This window comes from Haliotis cracherodii, unplaced genomic scaffold, assembly GCF_022045235.1.
Source record: "Haliotis cracherodii isolate W230 unplaced genomic scaffold, xgHalCrac1.p SCAF_11, whole genome shotgun sequence".
Taxonomy (NCBI): domain Eukaryota; kingdom Metazoa; phylum Mollusca; class Gastropoda; order Lepetellida; family Haliotidae; genus Haliotis; species Haliotis cracherodii.
In genome coordinates, this window is record NW_027266266.1 from 38,592,035 (window position 1) to 38,615,405 (window position 23,371).

The following is a 23,371-nucleotide window of genomic DNA, read 5'->3' on the forward strand; positions in this document are numbered from 1 at the left end:
ACAAACATCTGAGGACATTCCATTCCAGGTCACGTCAGAACTACCTTTCGCGAACTGTGACCGACCACTGAAATGACTGATCGGAAAGTAGCTTTTTCGAGCTTTGCGGTACTAGTTTCAAAATTAACACTTCCATTCCAGACTAAGTTTTTTGACAAAGTTCTCGATTCAAAATTTGAAAACTTAAAAGAAACTTCTGGAATGTCCAATAGATGGCGGAGATTGTATGGCAGTACTTCCCACGGGCTTGGATAGCTTCTTTCGTTTTAAATGTTTCTTCCATTGAAGAGATGATGCCTAACATTTGAAATCAGTCGTACATCTCGGGCTGAAACTGTCGTTGAGAATGCCGCGCATTAACATTGAGGCTGCGTGATTAGAAAACACATTAACTTTAGAAACGTACCGGCGGTGGGGATACCTAGCGTTCGCTCACCTCACCGAAGGCCCGGGTTCGATTCTTCACATGGGTGCAATGCGTGAAGCCCATTTCCGGATCATTTTGCTAAGTCTTTGAGAATATTTTCAAAAACAACCACATCATACAACAGGTTCGTTTTAGATTTCATAGTTTTGGGAGATACTGACGGCAATTTCGAGGCATGCCTTAGTTTTTCTTTGTGTATGAATAATTTCAAAGACAATCGGATGAATACACGTGTCTGTACATACTCAACGTGTCACAAGCTGTGTATGCTCTGTGAGTGACTATCGAGACAGATGATGGTGTATGACTGATTAATACATAATGATCTATACATGTAATAAAATAAGTTTAAATCAATCAGTTTAAACCGAGTGTGTCTTTTGTAAGACTAATTTTGTGAAGCTCATGTTGATTGATCAGATACTCAAGAGATTCAGGTCCAGTATTGGGTTCGTTCCAATGTCAAGATCCAGGTCCAGTTTACGGCTCCTCCCACTGTGGACAGTCGGGGCCAGTATTAAGCTCCTCCCATTGTGAAGATTCAGGTCCAGTATAAGGCTCCTCCCATTGTGAAGATTCAGGGCCAGTATAAGGCTCCTCCCATTGTGAAGATTCAAGGCCAGTATAAGGCTGCTCCCACTGTGGAGATTCAGGGCCAGTATAAGGCTGCTCCCACTGTGGAGATTCAGGGCCAGTATAAGGCTCCTCCCACTGTGGAGATTCAGGGCCAGTATAAGGCTCCTCCCACTGTGGAGATGCAAGGCCAGTATAAGGCTGCCCCTACTGTGGAGATTTAGGGCCAGTATAAGGCTCCTCCCACTGGAGATTCAGGGCCAGTGTAAGGCTGCTCCCACTGTGGAGAATGAGGGCCAGTGGAAGAGCGGCTCCTCCCACTGTGGAGATGCAGGGCCAGTATAAGGCTGCTCCCACTGTGGAGATGCAGGGCCAGTATAAGGCTCCAACCACTGTGGAGATTCAGGGCCAGTATAAGGCTGCTCCCACTGTGGAGATGCAGGGCCAGTATAAGGCTCCAACCACTGTGGAGATTCAGGGCCAGTATAAGGCTGCTCCCAATGTGGAGATGCAGGGCCAGTATTAAGCTCCTCCCACTGTGGGGATTCCCAGCCAGTATCAAGCTCCTCCAGCTGTGAAGATTCAAGGCCAGTATTGGGCAACTCCCACTGTGGACAGTCAGGTCCAGCGTTGGGCTGCTCCTACTGTGGGGATTCCAAGCAATCTTACGCTCATCCAACTGTGGAGATTAAGGGCCAGTATTGGGCTCCTCCCACTGTTGAGATTAAGGGCCAGTATTGGGCTGCTCCCACTGTGGAGATACAGGGCCAGTATTTGGCTCCTCACACTGTGGACCTTTAGATCCAGTGTTGGGCTTCTCCCATTGTGGGGATTCCCAGCCTGTCTAAAGCTCCCCCCACTGTGGATATTCAGGGTCAGTATTGGGCTCCTCCCACTGGAGATTCAGGGCCAGTATTTGACTGCTCCCACTGTGGAGATGCAGGGCCAGTATTTGACTGCTCCCACTGTGGAGATGCAGGGCCATTATTAAGCTCCTTCCACTGTTAAAATTCCGGCCAGTAGTGGGCTAACTTGTAAGATAGAAGGCCCTTGGGGGCATTTTTTAATCTCTCCTCGGAAAGTATTTTTCCAAAAGTATCACAAAAACACATTGATTCTTTCAACTTTTTAACTTCAAAATTAGTACATAGGTTAAAAAAATACAATATAATCACATGAACTTTGACTTTTAAAGTCGAATTGACCTGAGTAAATGGTAGTGACATAAATGGCAACTCTTCGGATGATTTGGAATAAATCCAGCCAGACGAGGAAGCGAGATCACAGCTGCATCAGCCACCTCGGGCGCTCTAGGTCAAGGTGACAGAGTCATACGTGAACGAGGACCCTGAGAAGCGCTGACACAAGACGCCTGTAGTGGTTGACGACTGTGGGGCCTCAAGTTGACGTAGGCTGCTTCTGAGGCGATGAAGTACAACGCCAACGTACAACGCCTCTGGTGGGCGTAACCATCGCAGATGGGAGTGTCAGAGGTGCAGGTGGTGACTGACGAGACAGATGTTAATGTCTGAAGAATACATATTTATTGCAGAGCAATTTCCTGTGTGTGTTCAACTCAGCTAAAAGACACAAAAATTAATTTTGGTGGCAAATGATCATTAACTATATGAACTAGAATGTGTTTTTACTTATAAATACATATGCCTCCCCCTTCCTTATTTTGATACATTTGTTCAACTTGTTACCATAAATGGGTTTGCAAATGCGAAAACAATTATAGAAAAAAAAATACCCGCACAAACTGCTTAATGCATATATATGCCAACATAATGAAAAATCCGACTGCAATATGTGTTGGCAAGTATGTGAGCATGGACAAAATTCTAAATATGGACAAATAATAAGTACAGTGATAGGGTAGTATTTGTCTTCTCACTCTTTTGGCACTGTGGAAATTATTTCATGTGTGAAATCATTCATTAGAAATTATTCATGGTGTGTCAATTTAAGCAAGAGAACTACAATAAACTGATAAACAGAAGGTCAGAGTAACAATATACATGGAAAACCAGTGCTGATTTGTATTCACATATTTCAGCTGACTAATTTGTCAGCTATACTCATTGGCAACTCAGTGCAAACTGTTTATCTGGAAACGTGTGAGTTGAGGTGAAAAGGGGTCATTCAAGGGGTCATGCACGGAAGCGGATTATGGAAACGTGAAAAATTAAAAATAGCAAAAGGCACCAATTCAGCTGATGATAAATGCATGCCATATATTTTAGCCTGAAAAGATAATGGTTTCATGCAGAAATATTGGCAGGAAACAAATGCTTCTGGTTTGATTCAAATTTAAAGTATTACAATATTAAAAGGCAATAGTTGAGTATGTGGTCATTGCACATGTATAGTTTCATGCAAAAATATTCTTTTGTTTGAGAGTTATGGCTTGGATACGAAGCCTAGAGTCCACATTGTTTCTATAGAAACGAAACAAAATAAGATTTAGAAAAATCCAACATAGCAAAAGGCACCAGTTTAGCTGATGAGCAAAGCATATGCCAAGTTTTGTTGAAAAATGTGGCTTGGTTTTCAAGTTATGGCTCAGACTACGATTGGGGTGCCAAAGGGAACGAGCCAAAAACAATACATCTCTCTTTGGGAGGAATGAGTGAGTGAGTTGGGTTTTATGCAGCTTTTAACAGTATTCCAGTTATATCATGGCATGTCAGTTTAATGTTGGAGGAAAGTCTGAAGAGTTGCAGGTCTCAGATGTTTACCACTTCGTTGAAACCCACGAGCACAGGTATGGCACTGACAAACTTAGAAACATAACTGGGGCGAACTGGCAATAAATTTGATAAAAACTGCCAGAAAGTCATCAATCAGCTTCACTGCTGAGGCTGAGACAACATTTTTACAAGCTCAGAGTTAGAAATTCCAAGTAGCTATCATCCAAGCACTTCCTATACACTGAAGTCATTGTGACCAACAAATCTCTTTTTAGGGGGGGACCCACCATTTTAATTTCATGGAGGGTGGGGAACAATATATTTTTAGGTGGACAGCTTCAAAACACACATATTTTCTGTGAAAGGAGGAGCTGATAAATACAATATGTTCACTTTTTTTCAGGACATCCAGCAGGTCTGGAGATAATTTTTTGTTGTTGGGGCGAATACCCGAGGACAAATTATTTATGTTCCTGCTCCCATAATATCAAATGGTCGGGGTCGGGGTCGGTCGCTTAACATCAACCATGTGACTTCGAACAGTATCAGTGATAATCGATCGACCTGAGAAGTGATGCTCCCATGATAGATGTTTCTGGAGGAAGTGGACAGACTAGAAACAAAATATCAAAGGGTACAGAAGAGTGCTTTTAAGCTATAATCGACTAGAGGTGAGACACTCTTGTGAAAGATGTTTGTGGAGGAAGTGGAGGAGTCTCTTCCAGGCGTCCTCCTGGGCTGCAGCATGAGCTTCAGGCTGTCCTCCCCACACAAGAGTTATGTCTGTCGGGAAACACAAATAGTCAGAAAAACCTCGATTAGACACAGCAAGGGTTACATTCTTAAAAAGTATTCATCAACTTTTCAGGTATATTTTATAAAGTAAAAAAAGTACATTTTTTAGTTACCTGACTAATAGAACATAGCAACATGCATCCCTCTAAAACACTGCAGAGGCAAGGAGGGAGATTTTGTGATGCTTCACTTGATTTGGTGAGGAGAAACTCTAAAAGGTTTGGTTATCTCCCATGAACAAATGTTCTTAAGAAAAGTAATCTACCTGTGAATTTTCAGCCAGATAGTGGTGTAGTGGTGAAGAGTGTCATTAAGCAGAGGAAATGGGACTCCTTGTGACTCCAGCAGTCAAATGAGCCCTATCTATGCATGAAGGTTATGCAAACCCTACATTACCTAACATTGAGGGTGAGGTGAAATTTGGTGTAACGTCGCGTTCAACATTATTGCAATTATATAGCGACGTGCATGCACACATGTGTGGTGTGGTGTGGTGTGGTGTGGTGTGGTGTGGTGTGTGTGTGTGTGTGTGGCTGCTTGTACTAGTCCGGACTGAGATACCATGCTACAGTTTTACATGAATAGGCCACTCAGACACAGTATACTGACTCCGAGCCGACTAGTCCTTGTTTTAGCCCCTTAATGCTGAGCGCCAGACAAGGTAACAAGTACCATCTTTTAACGTCCTTAGGTATGATGTGGATGGGGATCGAACCCCAGAGCTTCTGCTCTCCGGGCGGAGGCTCTACCACTAGACCACGGAGGCGGTCATACAGGCTTTGAAGCCAGACAGATCATTACCCACGAACCCCGAACCTTCCACTAGACCACGGAGGCGTTGACCTGACATTAAAGCAATGGGTAGATCACTCAGCCACGAGGCTATGATCCAATGTCAAATAAGATGTTAATTTTATGAATAATATAAAATATGAGCATTGCAAATAAAAAAGACTTCAAGGAACGTCATTAAGGATAACTAGAGGCAGTATAAGTATGGTAACTGTCAGGAATGAGATGGACAGATCAACATGTACGTGTCTCAGTAATGTTACCCATGTCACAGTTCAATGATCAAAAGTCAGTATCTGGTGTAGCCACTCCTTACATGTATCATGGAAGACATCTCATGGTCAAAATCAGACTCCTGATCCTCAACTGAAGGATGTGTTGCCATTCCTGATGCAATGCCTGGCTCAATTCTTGGAGATTCGGTACTGGAGGGTCCCTGGCTCTATCCCTACGTCCCAAATGACGTCATAAATTCTCAATTGGATTCAGGTCTGAGCTTTGATGTTCCCCCTTGCCTCCAGGCACAAGTCCTACCATCAGTGTGGTGGAATAAGAACTGACTCTCATCAGACTAATGAGTTCCAGTGTGCTTGAGCCTGACAACAGGCTAAATGATCTCCCATGTGTTGGTCTTCCTGCCCTTAATCGGGGGGCACAGGTGGCCCAGTCGTCTAAGGCGCCGCTGTGGAGAGTTGCATCCCTTGGGCACACCAGAAACCTATGATTGTGGGTTCGAATCCCGGTTCGCCCCGATTATGTTTCTAGGTTTGTCAGCACCATACCCGTGCTCGTGGGTTTCACTGAAGTGGTAAATGTCTGAGACCTGCTTTCCTCCCACATTAAGCTGACACGCCGCGATATAACTTGAATACTGTTAAAAGCGGCGTTAAACCCAACTCACTCACTCACTCACTTACTCACTCACTCACTCCTGCCCTTAATCCAGCTGCATTCAGTCGACACCTGATGATGCTACGGGACACTCTGTAGTGGGTATGCCAGTGATGACAAAGGACAGTGCAAGTTGAACCTGGCAGACGTTTTGCCTGGCGTACAAAGAACCTGTCCTCTCTGGCACTGGTCTTCCGTGGACGTCCTGATCTCAGCAAGTCACTCACATGTCCAGTCAATGTGTTTTCTCATAAGTTGACTGATTAAAGTATGATTAATGTTTCACACGGTGGCAATAGCCTAACATGACATGCCAGTTTGATACATGCCAATGATTAGCCATCTTTGATTTTCTGTGATAGTACGCTAAGGCATTTTACTCACAATTGTTCCAAAGACAGACTTTCAAATTGGTAGGACTTTCATTCAAAATTAATAGCTGTAAAGCTTTCTGTCATCCCACTCCAATAATATCAAATGTCGGTCACTAAATCACCTCCAACATCAACCATGTGACATTGAAAATGAGCAAAACCCGCAGGGTACTGTCAATGTGGTGATGACACTCACCTAGCATTCTGTGATAAGATGATCTACATAGGGGCATGTATGGTGGTTCTATGAGGTGCCCCGTCCTTGGGTAGATGACAACTTCAATGTTATCCCTCTTCTCTGCTGGGAAACTGTCCTTGAACTTATTAGCATGGGCAGTTGTCCATGTACCGTCTTCTTCTCCACACAAGTATAACAATGATGCATTTTTCTCCCACACCTGCAAACATGCATAATTTCTATAAAGTCATTCACAACATGTGCTTGAAAAGAAAACAATATGACAAAGTCATCAATATTCCCCATAATAGTAAAGACTTGTCTTGATTATGTCAACTAGTTATACATAATAAAATTTCAAAAATTCCAAACTGTCAAAAGGCACCAGTTCCCCACTAGACCAATCTATGTGTGCAGAAATATTGTACGGTTTTCAAGATCTGCTCCGGAAACGACATCTTGCACAGATGGACAGAGAGACAAACGGCAGACAGTGTCCATTTCAATACCCCCGGCAAAACATGTTGCAGGGGATAAAAATAATGCTGTTTGTGTTTGGTATCCTCAAAGGGTGCAACTCAGAAGAGTAGGGGGCAGAGCTCCAGATAGCGGTAACTTTTGCAGCAATTGAGTTTTTACTTTAGGGTTTCTATTTTAATTGGGTTATTACATTTTTCATTGGGTAACCACTATCTTTTCACTCATCTATTCATCACTCTATTAGGTTTTTCCCCAATTTCTATTAATGAGTGAACATTTAAAGATTAAAAATAATAATAATAATAATGTTTCAGATGTATATAACTGTTCTAAATATATAGACTTGCCTCAGAAAGTAAATTAGCTCATAATTGTGTTTCGGAAATTAGCTCCTTTGTACGCATGCTGAAAAAGCTTCAGTGGGTATTTACGCGTGCACTTTTTATAATTTGATTTTGTCATTTAATGCATGAGTTTCTGTATGCAAGTTATTTGAAAGTATTTGGATTTTGAATATTTTGGGGGAGTATTTTATGCAAATACGCTGCTTATCTGGTAAGGGGCACGGGTAAGTGAAAAAAGTCACTGCCACTGATGTGTGCATTGTCCTAAAGCAGTATAGCACATGGATGGAGCTTCACTGGAGATTTCTCCTTCTCTCAACTGACACAGTCCTGTGGCATAGTACTGTCTCTTTATCATGCTAGTTTACCCTTGCAAATCCTGACAGAATATCAAGCCTTCAATGTCATGTCCAGTAACTGTGTAGAAGAACATTAACCCATGACATTAATGCATGTAGCTACAGCTTCCTTGGCCTTAGGGTTTCAGAGGACGCGCATAGCTCACATGAACCTCAGACAACAAGACATACATATCAATATCATGTTTTCTCGCCAAGAGTATCTGTACATCTGTGAAGCCTTAACAAGCCCTGTATGTCATCAGAAACAACAATATACAGAAAAGGGAACTACACAATACACAATACTGTGTCCTCTGTGCATAGATCCTCAGAATGGATGCCAGTGGGATTGAAAATTACATCTATTTAAATCATCAGAATTTGTTCAATTGTAGCATCATGGTGTCACAGTGGTCAGTCAGTTTCATGGCTGTGAACCTCCAGAACTATTCCAGAGAGTCCCCAGGAGTCCCGGTGGTCAGTCAGTTTCATGGCTGTGAACCTCCAGAACTATTCCAGAGAGTCCCCGAGAGTCCCGGTGGTCAGTCAGTTTCATGGCTGTGAACCTCCAGAACTATTCCAGAGAGTCCCCAGGAGTCACAGTAGTCAGTCAGTTTCATGGCTGTGAACCTCCAGAACTATTCCAGAGAGTCCCCGAGAGTCCCGGTGGTCAGTCAGTTTCATGGCTGTGAACCTCCAGAACTATTCCAGAGAGTCCCCGAGAGTCCCGGTGGTCAGTCAGTTTCATGGCTGTGAACCTCCAGAACTATTCCAGAGAGTCCCCGAGAGTCCCGGTGGTCAGTCAGTTTCATGGCTGTGAACCTCCAGAACTATTCCAGAGAGTCCCCGAGAGTCCCGGTGGTCAGTCAGTTTCATGGCTGTGAACCTCCAGAACTATTCCAGAGAGTCCCCGAGAGTCACAGTAGTCAGTCAGTTTCATGGCTGTGAACCTCCAGAACTATTCCAGAGAGTCCCCGAGAGTCCCGGTGGTCAGTCAGTTTCATGGCTGTGAACCTCCAGAACTATTCCAGAGAGTCCCCAGGAGTCACAGTAGTCAGTCCGTTTCATGGCTGTGAACCTCCAGAACTATTCCAGAGAGTCCCCGAGAGTCACAGTGGTCAGTCAGTTTCATGACTGTGAACCTCCAAAACTATTCCAGAGAGTCCCGAGAGTCCCGGTGGTCAGTCAGTTTCATGGCTGTGAACCTCCAGAACTATTCCAGAGAGTCCCCGAGAGTCACAGTAGTCAGTCAGTTTCATGGCTGTGAACCTCCAAAACTATTCCAGAGAGTCCCCGAGAGTCCCGGTGGTCAGTCAGTTTCATGGCTGTGAACCTCCAGAACTATTCCAGAGAGTCCCCAGGAGTCACAGTGGTCAGTCAGTTTCATGGCTGTGAACCTCCAGAACTATTCCAGAGAGTCCCCGAGAGTCACAGTGGTCAGTCAGTTTCATGGCTGTGAACCTCCAGAACTATTCCAGAGAGTCCCGAGAGTCCCGGTGGTCAGTCAGTTTCATGGCTGTGAACCTCCAGAACTATTCCAGAGAGTCCCCGAGAGTCCCGGTGGTCAGTCAGTTTCATGGCTGTGAACCTCCAGAACTATTCCAGAGAGTCCCCGAGAGTCCCGGTGGTCAGTCAGTTTCATGGCTGTGAACCTCCAGAACTATTCCAGAGAGTCCCCAGGAGTCACAGTAGTCAGTCAGTTTCATGGCTGTGAACCTCCAGAACTATTCCAGAGAGTCCCCGAGAGTCCCGGTGGTCAGTCAGTTTCATGGCTGTGAACCTCCAGAACTATTCCAGAGAGTCCCCGAGAGTCCCGGTGGTCAGTCAGTTTCATGGCTGTGAACCTCCAGAACTATTCCAGAGAGTCCCCGAGAGTCCCGGTGGTCAGTCAGTTTCATGGCTGTGAACCTCCAGAACTATTCCAGAGAGTCCCCGAGAGTCCCGGTGGTCAGTCAGTTTCATGGCTGTGAACCTCCAGAACTATTCCAGAGAGTCCCCGAGAGTCACAGTAGTCAGTCAGTTTCATGGCTGTGAACCTCCAGAACTATTCCAGAGAGTCCCCGAGAGTCCGGTGGTCAGTCAGTTTCATGGCTGTGAACCTCCAGAACTATTCCAGAGAGTCCCCAGGAGTCACAGTAGTCAGTCCGTTTCATGGCTGTGAACCTCCAGAACTATTCCAGAGAGTCCCCGAGAGTCACAGTGGTCAGTCAGTTTCATGGCTGTGAACCTCCAGAACTATTCCAGAGAGTCCCGAGAGTCCCGGTGGTCAGTCAGTTTCATGGCTGTGAACCTCCAGAACTATTCCAGAGAGTCCCCAAGAGTCCCGGTGGTCAGTCAGTTTCATGGCTGTGAACCTCCAGAACTATTCCAGAGAGTCCCCGAGAGTCACAGTGGTCAGTCAGTTTCATGGCTGTGAACCTCCAGAACTATTCCAGAGAGTCCCCGAGAGTCCCGGTGGTCAGTCAGTTTCATGGCTGTGAACCTCCAGAACTATTCCAGAGAGTCCCCAGGAGTCACAGTAGTCAGTCAGTTTCATGGCTGTGAACCTCCAGAACTATTCCAGAGAGTCCCCGAGAGTCCCGGTGGTCAGTCAGTTTCATGGCTGTGAACCTCCAGAACTATTCCAGAGAGTCCCCGAGAGTCCCGGTGGTCAGTCAGTTTCATGGCTGTGAACCTCCAGAACTATTCCAGAGAGTCCCCGAGAGTCCCGGTGGTCAGTCAGTTTCATGGCTGTGAACCTCCAGAACTATTCCAGAGAGTCCCCGAGAGTCCCGGTGGTCAGTCAGTTTCATGGCTGTGAACCTCCAGAACTATTCCAGAGAGTCCCCGAGAGTCACAGTAGTCAGTCAGTTTCATGGCTGTGAACCTCCAGAACTATTCCAGAGAGTCCCCGAGAGTCCGGTGGTCAGTCAGTTTCATGGCTGTGAACCTCCAGAACTATTCCAGAGAGTCCCCAGGAGTCACAGTAGTCAGTCCGTTTCATGGCTGTGAACCTCCAGAACTATTCCAGAGAGTCCCCGAGAGTCACAGTGGTCAGTCAGTTTCATGGCTGTGAACCTCCAGAACTATTCCAGAGAGTCCCGAGAGTCCCGGTGGTCAGTCAGTTTCATGGCTGTGAACCTCCAGAACTATTCCAGAGAGTCCCCAAGAGTCCCGGTGGTCAGTCAGTTTCATGGCTGTGAACCTCCAGAACTATTCCAGAGAGTCCCCGAGAGTCACAGTGGTCAGTCAATTTCATGGCTGTGAACCTCCAGAACTATTCCAGAGAGTCCCCGAGAGTCCGGTGGTCAGTCAGTTTCATGGCTGTGAACCTCCAGAACTATTCCAGAGAGTCCCCAGGAGTCACAGTAGTCAGTCCGTTTCATGGCTGTGAACCTCCAGAACTATTCCAGAGAGTCCCCGAGAGTCACAGTGGTCAGTCAGTTTCATGGCTGTGAACCTCCAGAACTATTCCAGAGAGTCCCGAGAGTCCCGGTGGTCAGTCAGTTTCATGGCTGTGAACCTCCAGAACTATTCCAGAGAGTCCCGAAGAGTCCCGGTGGTCAGTCAGTTTCATGGCTGTGAACCTCCAGAACTATTCCAGAGAGTCCCCGAGAGTCACAGTGGTCAGTCAGTTTCATGGCTGTGAACCTCCAAAACTATTCCAGAGAGTCCCCGAGAGTCACAGTGGTTAGTCAGTTTCATGGCTGTGAACCTCCAAAACTATTCCAGAGAGTCCCCGAGAGTCCCGGTGGTCAGTCAGTTTCATGGCTGTGAACCTCCAGAACTATTCCAGAGAGTCCCGAGAGTCCCGGTGGTCAGTCAGTTTCATGGCTGTGAACCTCCAGAACTATTCCAGAGAGTCCCCGAGAGTCCCGGTGGTCAGTCAGTTTCATGGCTGTGAACCTCCAGAACTATTCCAGAGAGCCCCCGAGAGTCCCGGTGGTCAGTCAGTTTCATGGCTGTGAACCTCCAGAACTATTCCAGAGAGTCCCCGAGAGTTCCGGTGGTCAGTCAGTTTCATGGCTGTGAACCTCCAGAACTATTCCAGAGAGTCCCCGAGAGTCCCGGTGGTCAGTCAGTTTCATGACTGTGAACCTCCAGAACTATTCCAGAGAGTCCCCGAGAGTCCCGGTGGTCAGTCAGTTTCATGACTGTGAACCTCCAGAACTATTCCAGAGAGTCCCCGAGAGTCACAGTAGTCAGTCAGTTTCATGGCTGTGAACCTCCAGAACTATTCCAGAGAGTCCCCGAGAGTCCCGGTGGTCAGTCAGTTTCATGGCTGTGAACCTCCAGAACTATTCCAGAGAGTCCCCGAGGGTCACAGTGGTCAGTCAGTTTCATGGCTGTGAACCTCCAAAACTATTCCAGAGAGTCCCCGAGAGTCACAGTGGTTAGTCAGTTTCATGGCTGTGAACCTCCAAAACTATTCCAGAGAGTCCCCGAGAGTCACAGTGGTTAGTCAGTTTCATGGCTGTGAACCTCCAAAACTATTCCTGAGAGTCCCCGAGAGTCCCGGTGGTCAGTCAGTTTCATGGCTGTGAACCTCACAAGCTGAGAGACCCAAGACATCCCTGTCAATCCAACAGTTCATGAATGCTCCGATTGCACAGATACATTGTCTCAACTCAACAAAATGCAAACTCTTCCATATCTTGGACAAGATTGAAATGAAACATACGAGAATGGAGCATACCGTATTCGACGAAAAAAGCGCCCCGCTAAGCTAGTGCCCACGTGGATTTTTGCTAATATATTGGCAAGTGAACAATCCCAATTAGCACCCTTCCGATTGATCAATGTACAAAAGACTTAATTATTTGTGTATGATACACACTCCTGTGTTATATGCACCCTTAATTATGGGCAATTAAATTCAGGAAAAATATATCTGTCGTATGTAAACATTTCAGGCTGTCAACATAAACCATGAAATTTATCTTTCAACTTGTTTTTTTCACTAAAATAATATTCTAATAAGAGCCGCCTATTTCGAATTATCTCAACTTCAACTCTGACAGGTAATTTTACCAACCGGAATAAACGTTGCAGGGTCATACGGGAAGCAGCGGGTTGTAGTAATGCCCTCATCAGTTCGATCAACTTTAGTTCTGTCAAAACTGAAAATAAACATATAATATAAACATTAGAGGGATAATGATACCATAGGGTCGAAATACGATACATTTCCCAATACTAAGGGTGCAACACAGTTCGTATCCCAATACAGCACTTAAATTAAATTCTTTCTTTTTGCAGGTGAATCAACCCTGAATCTTTTGTTTTAAATTTCAGAGATCAAAATGGGATATTGTAGGGAAGAAACATATAGGCTAGAGGGCACTGTCATGTTATGCCATTTAAAGCCAAGCGGGAGATACATGAGAATCCGTGGAAGCTGGTTGAATACTTTCTGTTGTTATTCATATGCTTTTTTTCAAATATAACTTGCAATGTAATGTACCGTAAGTATCACGATACAGGGTTTGTAAATCAATGTATTGTATCGTGGGCCTCATATTGCGATACAATACTTCAATGCCGTATCGTCACAGCACTAGTAAACACTAGATACAACACACACCAGTATACATACAGTGATTGAAGGGCACATCACAGTCACCAGTATTACATTTGTGTGGACCAGCCAAACCAGTGATCAATCGCATGAGCAAATATCATGTATGTTGAGTTGATCTATCACTGTTACTATCATTTAATGACAATAACTACGTGCATATTTTAATGCAGTAACCCATGCCCTAAAGCATGCTCAAAGCGTTACATTATTACTCCGGTCGATGGATTGGTGTGCACCCAGTGTGCATTCTCAGCTCCCTGGGGAGTATACAACCCAAGCTGCCTGTGAGGCACTAGAAGGATTACAGTCACATTACCATGTGAAACTTCACAGGTCTCTACTACATTCCTCCATCACCTGAAGACATACAGATGCTTGATGGTGTACCGGGGTAGTTGTTATTTTTTACCAAAGAAAGAAGCCTCAGGTTGGTTCCAGCAAGAGGGAAACCAGGAAGTGCTCAGACCAATCACTCCCATGAGGACCTGGGTTAGAATAGGTCTTTATCAACACATTCCTGCTATAAAAGGCGACTATGCTTGTCGTAAGAGGCGCCTTATGGGATGGGGGGGGGGGGGGTCATGCTCGCTGACTTTGTTAATGATGTCATCGTTTCCCAAAATGCTCATGATGTCAATCACTGGGTTATCTGCTCCTGACTTGATTATTTACAGACCTCCGTCACATAGCTGGAATATTGCTGGGCGCAGGGTTAAACAACAACAACAACAACACAAAAACAGCAGTCAGACCAGTGATCACTCATATCACATCAGCAATATTTCTCATGCCCCCACTCTACATACTGGTTCATTGTCCCTCAATGGTACGATTTGCACATACTTCATGCAAGAGTAGTTCACACTTCCGTGAGCCATTAACAACCTTCTGTTATTAGCTGACCAAAGATCAACGCATGTCACCACTACACAGCAAAGTGGTCGCATGTGTTCACGACCTGATTCCTAATTGTCATTCTTAATCAGTTTTTCTTAATTGTTTTGTGGGGTTTTAACTACCAAGACCAAATCAAACAAAGCATCATAAATACTAGGTCCTCCCCTCTGCTGTTTTCTGTGAGGGATGCATGTTGGGAGATTCTGCGAGTCAGCTAGATGCGAGATGGCAGAGGTTATCCGGAAAACAGACAAACAAGTGATTGAAACCATGAGCAGGGTCCATCCCATCAGGATACGATGACATGCAATCAACCAAGTCACTGAGTCTGACCACCTGATCCATTAAGTCAGCTCATAGTACAAGTATTGGCTGCTGGTGACCAATTCTAACCCTGAGGTTAGAGTTTGTTCGTTAATTGTTTAACACGGCACTCAGCTATTTTATACCGTTATGACTGTCTATAAATGATGGAGTATGGACCAGACAAGCTAGTGATTGACATTATGAGCATTGATCGATGACATTTGGAATAAGATGACTTCCATCAACCCAGTCAGCGAGTATGACCATCCTATCCCATAGGTTTGGAGAGGAGTGAGTGAGTGAGTGAGTTGGATTTAACACTTCTTTTAACAGTATTCCAGTTACATCATGGCGTGTCAGCTTCATGTGGGAGGAAAGCCCAAAGTGATGCAGGTCTTAGACGTTTACCACTTTGCTGAAACCAATGAGCACGGGTATGGTGCTGACAAACCTAGAAACATCATGGGGGCGAACCAGGATTCGAACCCACAATCATAGGTTTCTGGCATACCCAAGGGACGCAACACTGCACAGCGAATCGCGGCACCTTAGACGACTGGGCGACCCGTGCCTCCCTAGGGAAGATCAATCTTCACTGGTAGTAGTAAGAGTGCATGATTGGATACAATTGACCAAATAACACAATTTCGCAGGTTTATCCCTAAAAATATTTTTACTTACTGCAATCCTTTCACAAAGACCTGTCCTGCTTTCTTGAGATCGTCAAATGAAAATATTGGAGACCCACTTAGGTTCACCACAGCTTTAACCTGTTGACAAAATTAACAAGTATAAGATGGAGAAAGTGAAAACTATGTCTTCTCCTTACACACAGTTGCACATAGATGTTTTAGGAGAGCCATAATAGACCGGCAGCCCAGAGCACTTTGGTCAAACGAACAAGGTACCAATATCCGAACACAGGAACATTTACTGTGTAACCCAACATATTCATATATGGATGTCTGCCGGGGAGCCCCTGCTGCGTGTGGCCCCTGGCCCCCCTAAAGAAGGGGCCATTCAAGGGCTGGATCAAACATTGGAGGTACCACATGAAAGTAAGTGTAAATGAACTGGTACATCTCACAGAGTACAGAATGGGTCACGCCAGACAAATCTTCCTCTGCAAAAGGCCTGCCAGACGCCCCCAAAGAGGGTCCCAAAATTTGGGCTGGGTTAAACATTGGAGGTACCACATGAAATCAACATAAAATGAACTATTTCACTCTACTAAGAATAAAAACCCCATTGCCAGACAAATCGTCTGCTGCATAAGGCCCGCCAGACACCCCCCAAATGTTGACCCTTCATGCACTCAGTGAACACTCTGACTAGAGATTACATTCAAAGTACCAGATGAAAGTAAGTTTAGATGAACAGGTACATGTTACTGAGTACAACACGGCCCATACCTGACAAATTGTCCTCTGCATAAGGTCCGCCAGACCCCCCAGAGAGGGTCCCAAAATTTGGGCTGGGTTAAACATTGGAGGTACCACATGAAACCAACATAAAATGAACAATTGCACTCTACTTATTATGCAACTGACCCACCGACCGTGCACTTGACCCATCAACCGTGCACTTGACCCACTGACCTCGCAACTGACCCACGACCTTGCATTTGACCCACCGACCTCGCAACTGACCCACCGACCATGCACTTGACCCATCAACCGTGCACTTGACCCACTGACCTCGCAACTGACCCACGACCTTGCATTTGACCCACTGACCTCGGAATCTCTAGTCAGACTCTCTATTCACTTGATCATGAAGGCAGTCTCCAAGACATATCAGTTACTATTGATGTTATAGATACTGAACTCAAAAAGACAGCGTTAATCATCACCTTTTCCATTTACACTAAAATCCCAGTTCACTTCACAAAGGAATGACAATGACTGGTGTTTGATATTTGTAATATTCATATTTCTTTATGATATTGTGTGTGAAGAGGCATGGGCACTCATACAAAAGCTATATTCTGAAGTGGTGACCCCCACAGACCTTGTAAACAATAATGGTAAACAGATAGGAAAAGCCAGTTAACAAACTGACAAAATTCTTTTTACAAAAGTACTGCCAAAGACCAATCATTATATCATGAATTTAACAAAAACAACGACATCATATGTTGAGCTAACCGAGGCAATTTCAATTCCAAATGCAGCTTGGTTTCCGTCCAATTAACATCCTTGCCTCAGGAGTTCGAAGATGGGCATAGGTGGCCAAGCTTAAAATGCTGCAATTCGTTGTGCAGAGTTGCTTCCCTTGGGCATGACTGAAACCTATGATCGTGGATTTGAATCCCGGTTTACCCCAATTATGTTTCTAGGTTGGATCTGATTTTCAGCTAAAAGTGATAACTAGTTTGTTATCTACTCTAGCATGTATCCTCAAATGTGTGACGGCACATTTTACGGTGGACTAATGACATTCATGTCATTTCCAATCTCCAATGTCATTTCATGTACAAGATTTCAATAAAATGTGGTATGTAGTTCCATTATCCTGTGACTGCAACAACATCTGCAGAAAGCTCACCTTATCACAGGACATGCCAAGCAGGAAGGCCAGTTCACCTCCCTTTGAGGTACCGACCACACCGATACCTCCAGGCTGGACATTGGGAAGAGAGGCCAGCCAGTCCACAGCATCCTGAACAAAACAAAAAAAACCCATCAAATTAATTTCAACCTTAATGGCATTCACCATATCTTGTGCACTTCTAGATAATCTGCGGGGGGTTGGGAAGCCCAGTGGTTAAAGCGTTCGCTCGTCACGCCGAAGACTCGGGTTCGATTCCCCACATGGGTACATGTGTGAAGCCCATTTCTTGTGTCCCTCACCCCCCCCATGATATTGCTGGAATATTGCAAAAAGCAGCGTAAAACTATACTCACTCACTCTAGATATTCTGCAGTCAGTGTTTGAAATAATTTAAAAACCCAACAAGACAGTCATGCAGGTGAACCAGAAGTGTTGCTAGCCCACATCAAAGTTACCTGGCCCACATTCAGACATTATAAATACTGAAAAATCGCAAAAACTAAGAGACAAATCTAGTCTTGATTCAGTGGAAATAATGTTAACAATTACTTGAGAATGTACAAGGAGTTAGTTCAGGGATTATTTGTAAAGCCACGTTTGCTCAGGGAATGTGCATAAACGCTGAAATATTCAGTTGAAAACTTATTTTGTGATACATCTGGAAATATGTAAATTTGTTACATGAGATCGGAATGATGCCAAATTAGAAACGATGTCATAGCTGAAGATTGTTGCTGTCATTCGACAATTGTGGTTTTCTTAGACAGCAGTCGTGATCATTGCATTTTTCTGAAGGGAAGCTCAAAACAATCAAGAAATAAGATGCAGAAAGAAATTATTACACTCATATGTGCTTCACACTGAATTTACAAAAATCATGTAAAAATTCATGAATTACCCTTGTTCTCACTCCGGAAACACAGGATTTCTGACACTCGTTTCGTAATATCAGTGTGGCACAAATGCTTGTATATGAATCACTATCATCCAACAAATAATCAACTCATGTGAAAGATCTCTTGGCAATTTTACAGGTTATATTACATTCAAACATGACAAGCCTTTGGAACCAAAAAACCAATTTGTTTACAAATGTTTTAACTAATATTTATTGAGCAATTTTTCTGAAACAGAACAATGCCATTTTGTAATAAGCTCTGCTAATCTGCAACCAGTAGATCTAAAAACTTACAAGAAAGTAGTCCATGTCAAGGTCAGCCAATGATTTGGGAAGGTCATCATAACCAAAGTAGCCGAGTGCGAAGGCAGCGAAACCCCTAGAAGCCAACAATGCAGCTCGGAACTCCACCAGCCCTCCCGTAGAACCAAACATGTCGAGCACTCCAGGAAAGGGGCCAACGCCTAAATAAGCAAATGATTTGGAGTGTAGAAAGCCCAAAGTGCATCAGATCTTAGATATTTACCACTTTGGTGAAACCCTACAGCATGTGTATGGTGCTAGCAAGACATACGAACATTGTCGTGTAATCTTTTGTTGTATTTTATATATTTACAAATTTATCTTACAAATCTTTATACTGCGTAATGTCTTATGCATGCATCATCTGGTCCAAATCGGTAAGTATCGGTAATTGTGGGATAGACATTTGAACGGAGGAGACGCACTGCCATACAATCTCAACCATATGTTAGACATTCCAGAGTGTTCGTTTGTTCAGTTTTCAAAATTTTAAACGAGAACTGTGTCAACATATTTTTCAAGCGTAGTCTAAAATGAAATCACCAGATTGAAATGAGTGCAGTAAAGCTTGAGAAAGTTGCTTTCTAATTGGCTGATGTCGACTTCTTGTTAGTCATTTCAGTGGTCGGTTTAAGCGAAAGGTCGTTCTGACGTGACCCGTAATGGGATGTCCTCAGGTCTTTGTTTAGTGGCAGGGAGAACCTAGATCTGATTGTCATGAGATTGAGTGGGGAACACGAGAAATGAACTTTCCATGTTAGTGGGGCGCATTGAAAATAATAGAATGTGTCTCAGCAGGGTTTTACACAAAGGACAAGTGGGGATCTATTAAAAGGAAACAACACTCCAACTTTGAAAGTATTTAAATTAGGATCGGCTTTTTTTTCTCGGATTCCAAAATACTTATTATGGACTACAATCTGGTACGACGTGTGATCGGCACTATTCTCGCTGCGCTGTGTGAAGCTACATCAATCGGAGGATGGAAAAAATAAAAGATTAAGGAGATGCTATTACAACAAGCTATTTTGTATGAATCACATTACCAAACACTTGGATACCATGAATTTTCACTGATATTTGTCTTGTCTTCTGAAACTTTTGTGATCCCTTAACTGTCTATTTTATTGTCTACACTGATGATAAAGGATGTCCTATTTTCCTGATATCCCTGACTAATTAAATCTTATATCAACATCAATAACGGTTAGCCAACTGAAGGCAGTCAAAATCAAGTGTACAAAATAGTAGAAACATATCAACAGTAACGGTGCAAAAAGCGTCCTCTGGAATGTCAGTTAAAAATATAAACTCACAACAAACCAGTTTAATGGTAGACAATATAAGTTTGGAAAAGTTTGGAAACTACGTTAATATATGCATGTAACAACTATCTGTTACCAAGGTTACGACGTTATTTCTTTATTGACTGTCATGCCATACTGACAGAAAACATATTATATACAGGACACAGATTTATTTTCTTAAGGGGACATGGGTGGTCTGCTCGTCCAAGGTGCTGCAATTTGTTGTACAGAGTTGCATCCCTTGGGTACCCATAAACCTATGATTGTGGGTTCGAATCCCAGTTCGCCCCGATTATGTTGGTAGGTTTGTCAGCACCAGACCTGTGCTCCTTGGTTTCACCAAAGTGGTAATTAGGATGGGTACTGGAGGATTAAAGTGTATCGCAATACTTGACGATGCACAAAGCTGTATAGTCTGTCTTACAGACCCTGATACAAATATATCAAATATAGCCAATGCAAGTGTATAATATTTGGCAAGTCTAGATTACTGCAGTATCTGAAAATGAAGAGAGTCTCTGGGCTCCTTTTTATTTATTTTTATTAAGGTAATTTAACAACTGTTTTTTTTCTGTACGATATGTTCATTTCAGAGACCAGATGTTAGTCTAAAAGCTGTATTGTGATACGTATCACAATCTATTGTATAATTCTTAATTTAAAACACCAGTGAATGAATTAAAATTCATAAATGGAACAAAGCAAGATGCTGGTAGAACATATTTTCACTCATTCAATAAATATTCTCTAGATGCCTGTTCCAGGTATTTGGCAAGAATAAAATGTTAAACACATGATAAATATTGCCATATCACCAGATATACAGAGCATTAAAAAATTATATTGTGATAAAAGAGACCATGTGCCGACATATGGTTTCTGGTGATAAGTATATTGTGGAAAGAATGAACCTCAATTTATGTATATACCAATAATAATGAGGACCCGCAGTGGTAAACATCTAAGACCTGCATCACTCTGGGCTTTCCTCCCACATTGAGATGACATGTTGTGATATAACTGGAATTCTCTTCAAAGCGGTGTTAATTCCTTCTTACTCACTCACTCACTCACTCACTTTGCTTCAAATTGACTGCCGCATCAGTCATTCACAGAATGTACAACTTGTTTGATTGTAACTGATTAAAAGTAATTTGATTCATATTCTTTTCCTACATTGAATTCTTGACAAAACTCTGGAAACCAACAACAAAAAAAGGTTTTAGTTTTCCTATTGTTACAAGTTGATTCTAAAGTTGCAACGGGAAGGTTAACCCAGAATTCAATATGTACAGAACTAATTTGTGAAATCAGTAAATAACAACAAAAGGTCAATGAATAATTAGTAGTGATCAACAATTAACAAATTATATTGAAACACACACCAATAACAATCATAACAGAGACTACAGTGGTCCAATATGTGGAAGCAGCAAAAAATCATAGTCCCCATATTAATTGTCAATGCATGTATGAATGTCAAGAATGAGACACGTGATCTGTGCTCTTGAACAGGGAAAATAACCTTCTAGAAACTCTAACCACACAAAACATACCAAAAGAGGTAGACTGCAAATGAACTCCTCACAGTGGTTAAGCAATATGGCGGAGCTTGGACTGTAAACAACTAAGGGAGGTCACTCCAATGTACAATTTGCTATAGGAGGATCACCATAAGCTACCAGAACACTCCACATTTTATGAGCATTTCATTAAATTTGCTGTCACGAACAATCAGCAGAAATCAACTAACAATATTTACTGCCACATACCACTATTCCTCACCTGCAGGCAAGAAGAGAGTTCCTCTCAGGGAGCCTTCCCGCACGACAATCCTCCTCACAGAACCGTGTTTGTACCAGCGTTGTAACTCGTCTGTAACCAGCACCATTGTCGTGGGCAGCTGGAGATCATCAAAGGGGATGTAGTCATCTATGACTGATAGTCTGAAGACCAGAGGTGTCGTCACATCTGCCTTCATAATACGAGTCCTCGTGGACACCCCTGGAACAGGCTTCAGGCTCCAGAACAGACCCATGCTGTCGACACCTGTGTGAAAACACATGGGCTCATTCGCAGAAGTCCATAAACAGTCAACTCTACCAAAATTAAGGCTTTGTTCTGTGGAGTCATGAAGGGAAGGAAATTAGTATTTGTCTGCTAACCCGGACCAGTTTTGTTTATGTTAAGGTATCCGCATGGCTGGTAGAATTTCAAACATTATTGGGGAGAATTGCTATATGTTACCCAATTTGGGTAACTTCTACTTGCACAATAGGATGCTAAAGAATCGACTGTGGTTCATATGCATGTGGGTGATCCTGACAATTCTGTTATCAAGTGCCATACCAGTGTACCAGTCAAAAACTTCTGGCCAGATATTCTGAACTTAAGAGGGGGGATGGTTTAGTCTAAGCCACATCCTCCCCCCTCTGGATGTCAGGTATACTGAACATAAGGGGGGGATGGTTCAGTCTAAGCTACATCCTCCCCCCTCTGGATGTCAGGTATACTGAACATAAAGGGTGGGGGGTGGGGTGGGGTGTGGTTCAGTCTAAGCCAAATCCTCCCCCCTCTGGATGTCAGGTATACTGAACATAAGGGGGCATGGTTCAGTCTAGGCCACATCCTCCCCCTCTGGATGTCAGGTATATTGTACATAAGAGGGCATGGTTCAGTCTAAGCCACATCATCCCCCCTCTGGATGTCAGGTATACTGTACATAAGAGGGCATGGTTCAGTCTAAGCCACATCCTCCCCCTCTGGATGTCAGGTATATTGTACATAAGAGGGCATGGTTCAGTCTAGGCCAGATGCTCCTCCCTGGATGTCAGGTATACTGAACATAAAGCATGAATTTGATTTTAAATTTTGGGGGTCCAAAAAGGGAGTGAAATATCAAGTGAATGACCAAACAAAATTACCTAATATATTTCAAAATGAATATAAAGTATCCAAAAATATATATAAACATGATAAAATATGGTTTTCCTGAAGACATCCTAAAGTGGAGATAAAAAGCCTAAACAGCAGGGAAAAGATCTGGCCTTAAGCCGCCTTTGTTGAACCTTCCCCACCTGAATACATCAGAGATGAGGAGGTAGGCCATGGTGGGGAAAATCTACCTTAAAAAGAAGGGACAACATCTGGACTATGCTGAACCTCAATTCACAGGGGGAAGGTCCAACCAGGGATGAGGAAGAAGAACTGGCCTAGGCTATAACTTCCCCGGGGAAGAACTGGCCAGGGGATGTTTCAGCCTGTTACACCAGTACTTTCTTGAGTATAGTGCACACATTTTTCTAAAAAAACACAGCTGTGTAGAAGGGGGTGCATTATACATGCCATAATGAGTTTTGATGTACTTTTACCCTAACGCAAAGACATTACCGTGAGCACGTAACACCGAAATACCAAGTCAACAAATCCGCATGGGAGTACACAATGTAATCTTGTAATTACGCTGTCTGGTTATAAAAAGTGTTCATTGTATATCTGTACTTATGTTTCTAACTTATTTGATTAACTTTATTCAAAATTTCTTTTTTATATTGCTTTAATAAATTTCAGCGAAACCGTGTCTGAAGCGATCGAAAGATCGCACAACTCACCGTTATTAACTGCAACCACGGTCAGACTACCGCTATTGGCGCCTTGAA

The 23,371-nt window shown here is 43.5% G+C and overlaps 1 protein-coding gene across 1 annotated transcript; it reads right to left on the minus strand.

Moving 5' to 3' along the window:
• Nucleotides 1-4,276: 4,276 nt before the first annotated feature.
• LOC139455758 (acyl-coenzyme A thioesterase 1-like) lies at nt 4,277-21,750 on the minus strand. Its single transcript, XM_071237301.1, has 7 exons — nt 21,498-21,750; nt 18,397-18,566; nt 17,199-17,312; nt 15,333-15,421; nt 12,903-12,987; nt 6,742-6,943; nt 4,277-4,476 (listed from the first exon to the last, which is right to left on the minus strand). The coding sequence occupies exons 1-7, from the start codon at nt 21,748-21,750 to the stop codon at nt 4,349-4,351; spliced, it is 1,041 nt and encodes a 346-aa protein (XP_071093402.1). The 3' UTR covers nt 4,277-4,348.
• Nucleotides 21,751-23,371: the final 1,621 nt, after the last annotated feature.

What these genes read in the sequence shown, in the direction of transcription:
- LOC139455758 (XM_071237301.1), bottom strand. Translation starts at nt 21,750, where the DNA reads ATGGGTCTGTTCTGGAGCCTGAAGCCTGTTCCAGGGGTGTCCACGAGG. An exon ending in TTGGCATGTCCTGTGATAAG is followed by an intron (nt 15,422 to 17,198) that starts GTGAGCTTTCTG and finishes TTTTGTCAACAG; the next exon opens with GTTAAAGCTGTGGTGAACCT. An exon ending in GTCTTTGTGAAAGGATTGCA is followed by an intron (nt 12,988 to 15,332) that starts GTAAGTAAAAAT and finishes GTTTATTTTCAG; the next exon opens with TTTTGACAGAACTAAAGTTG.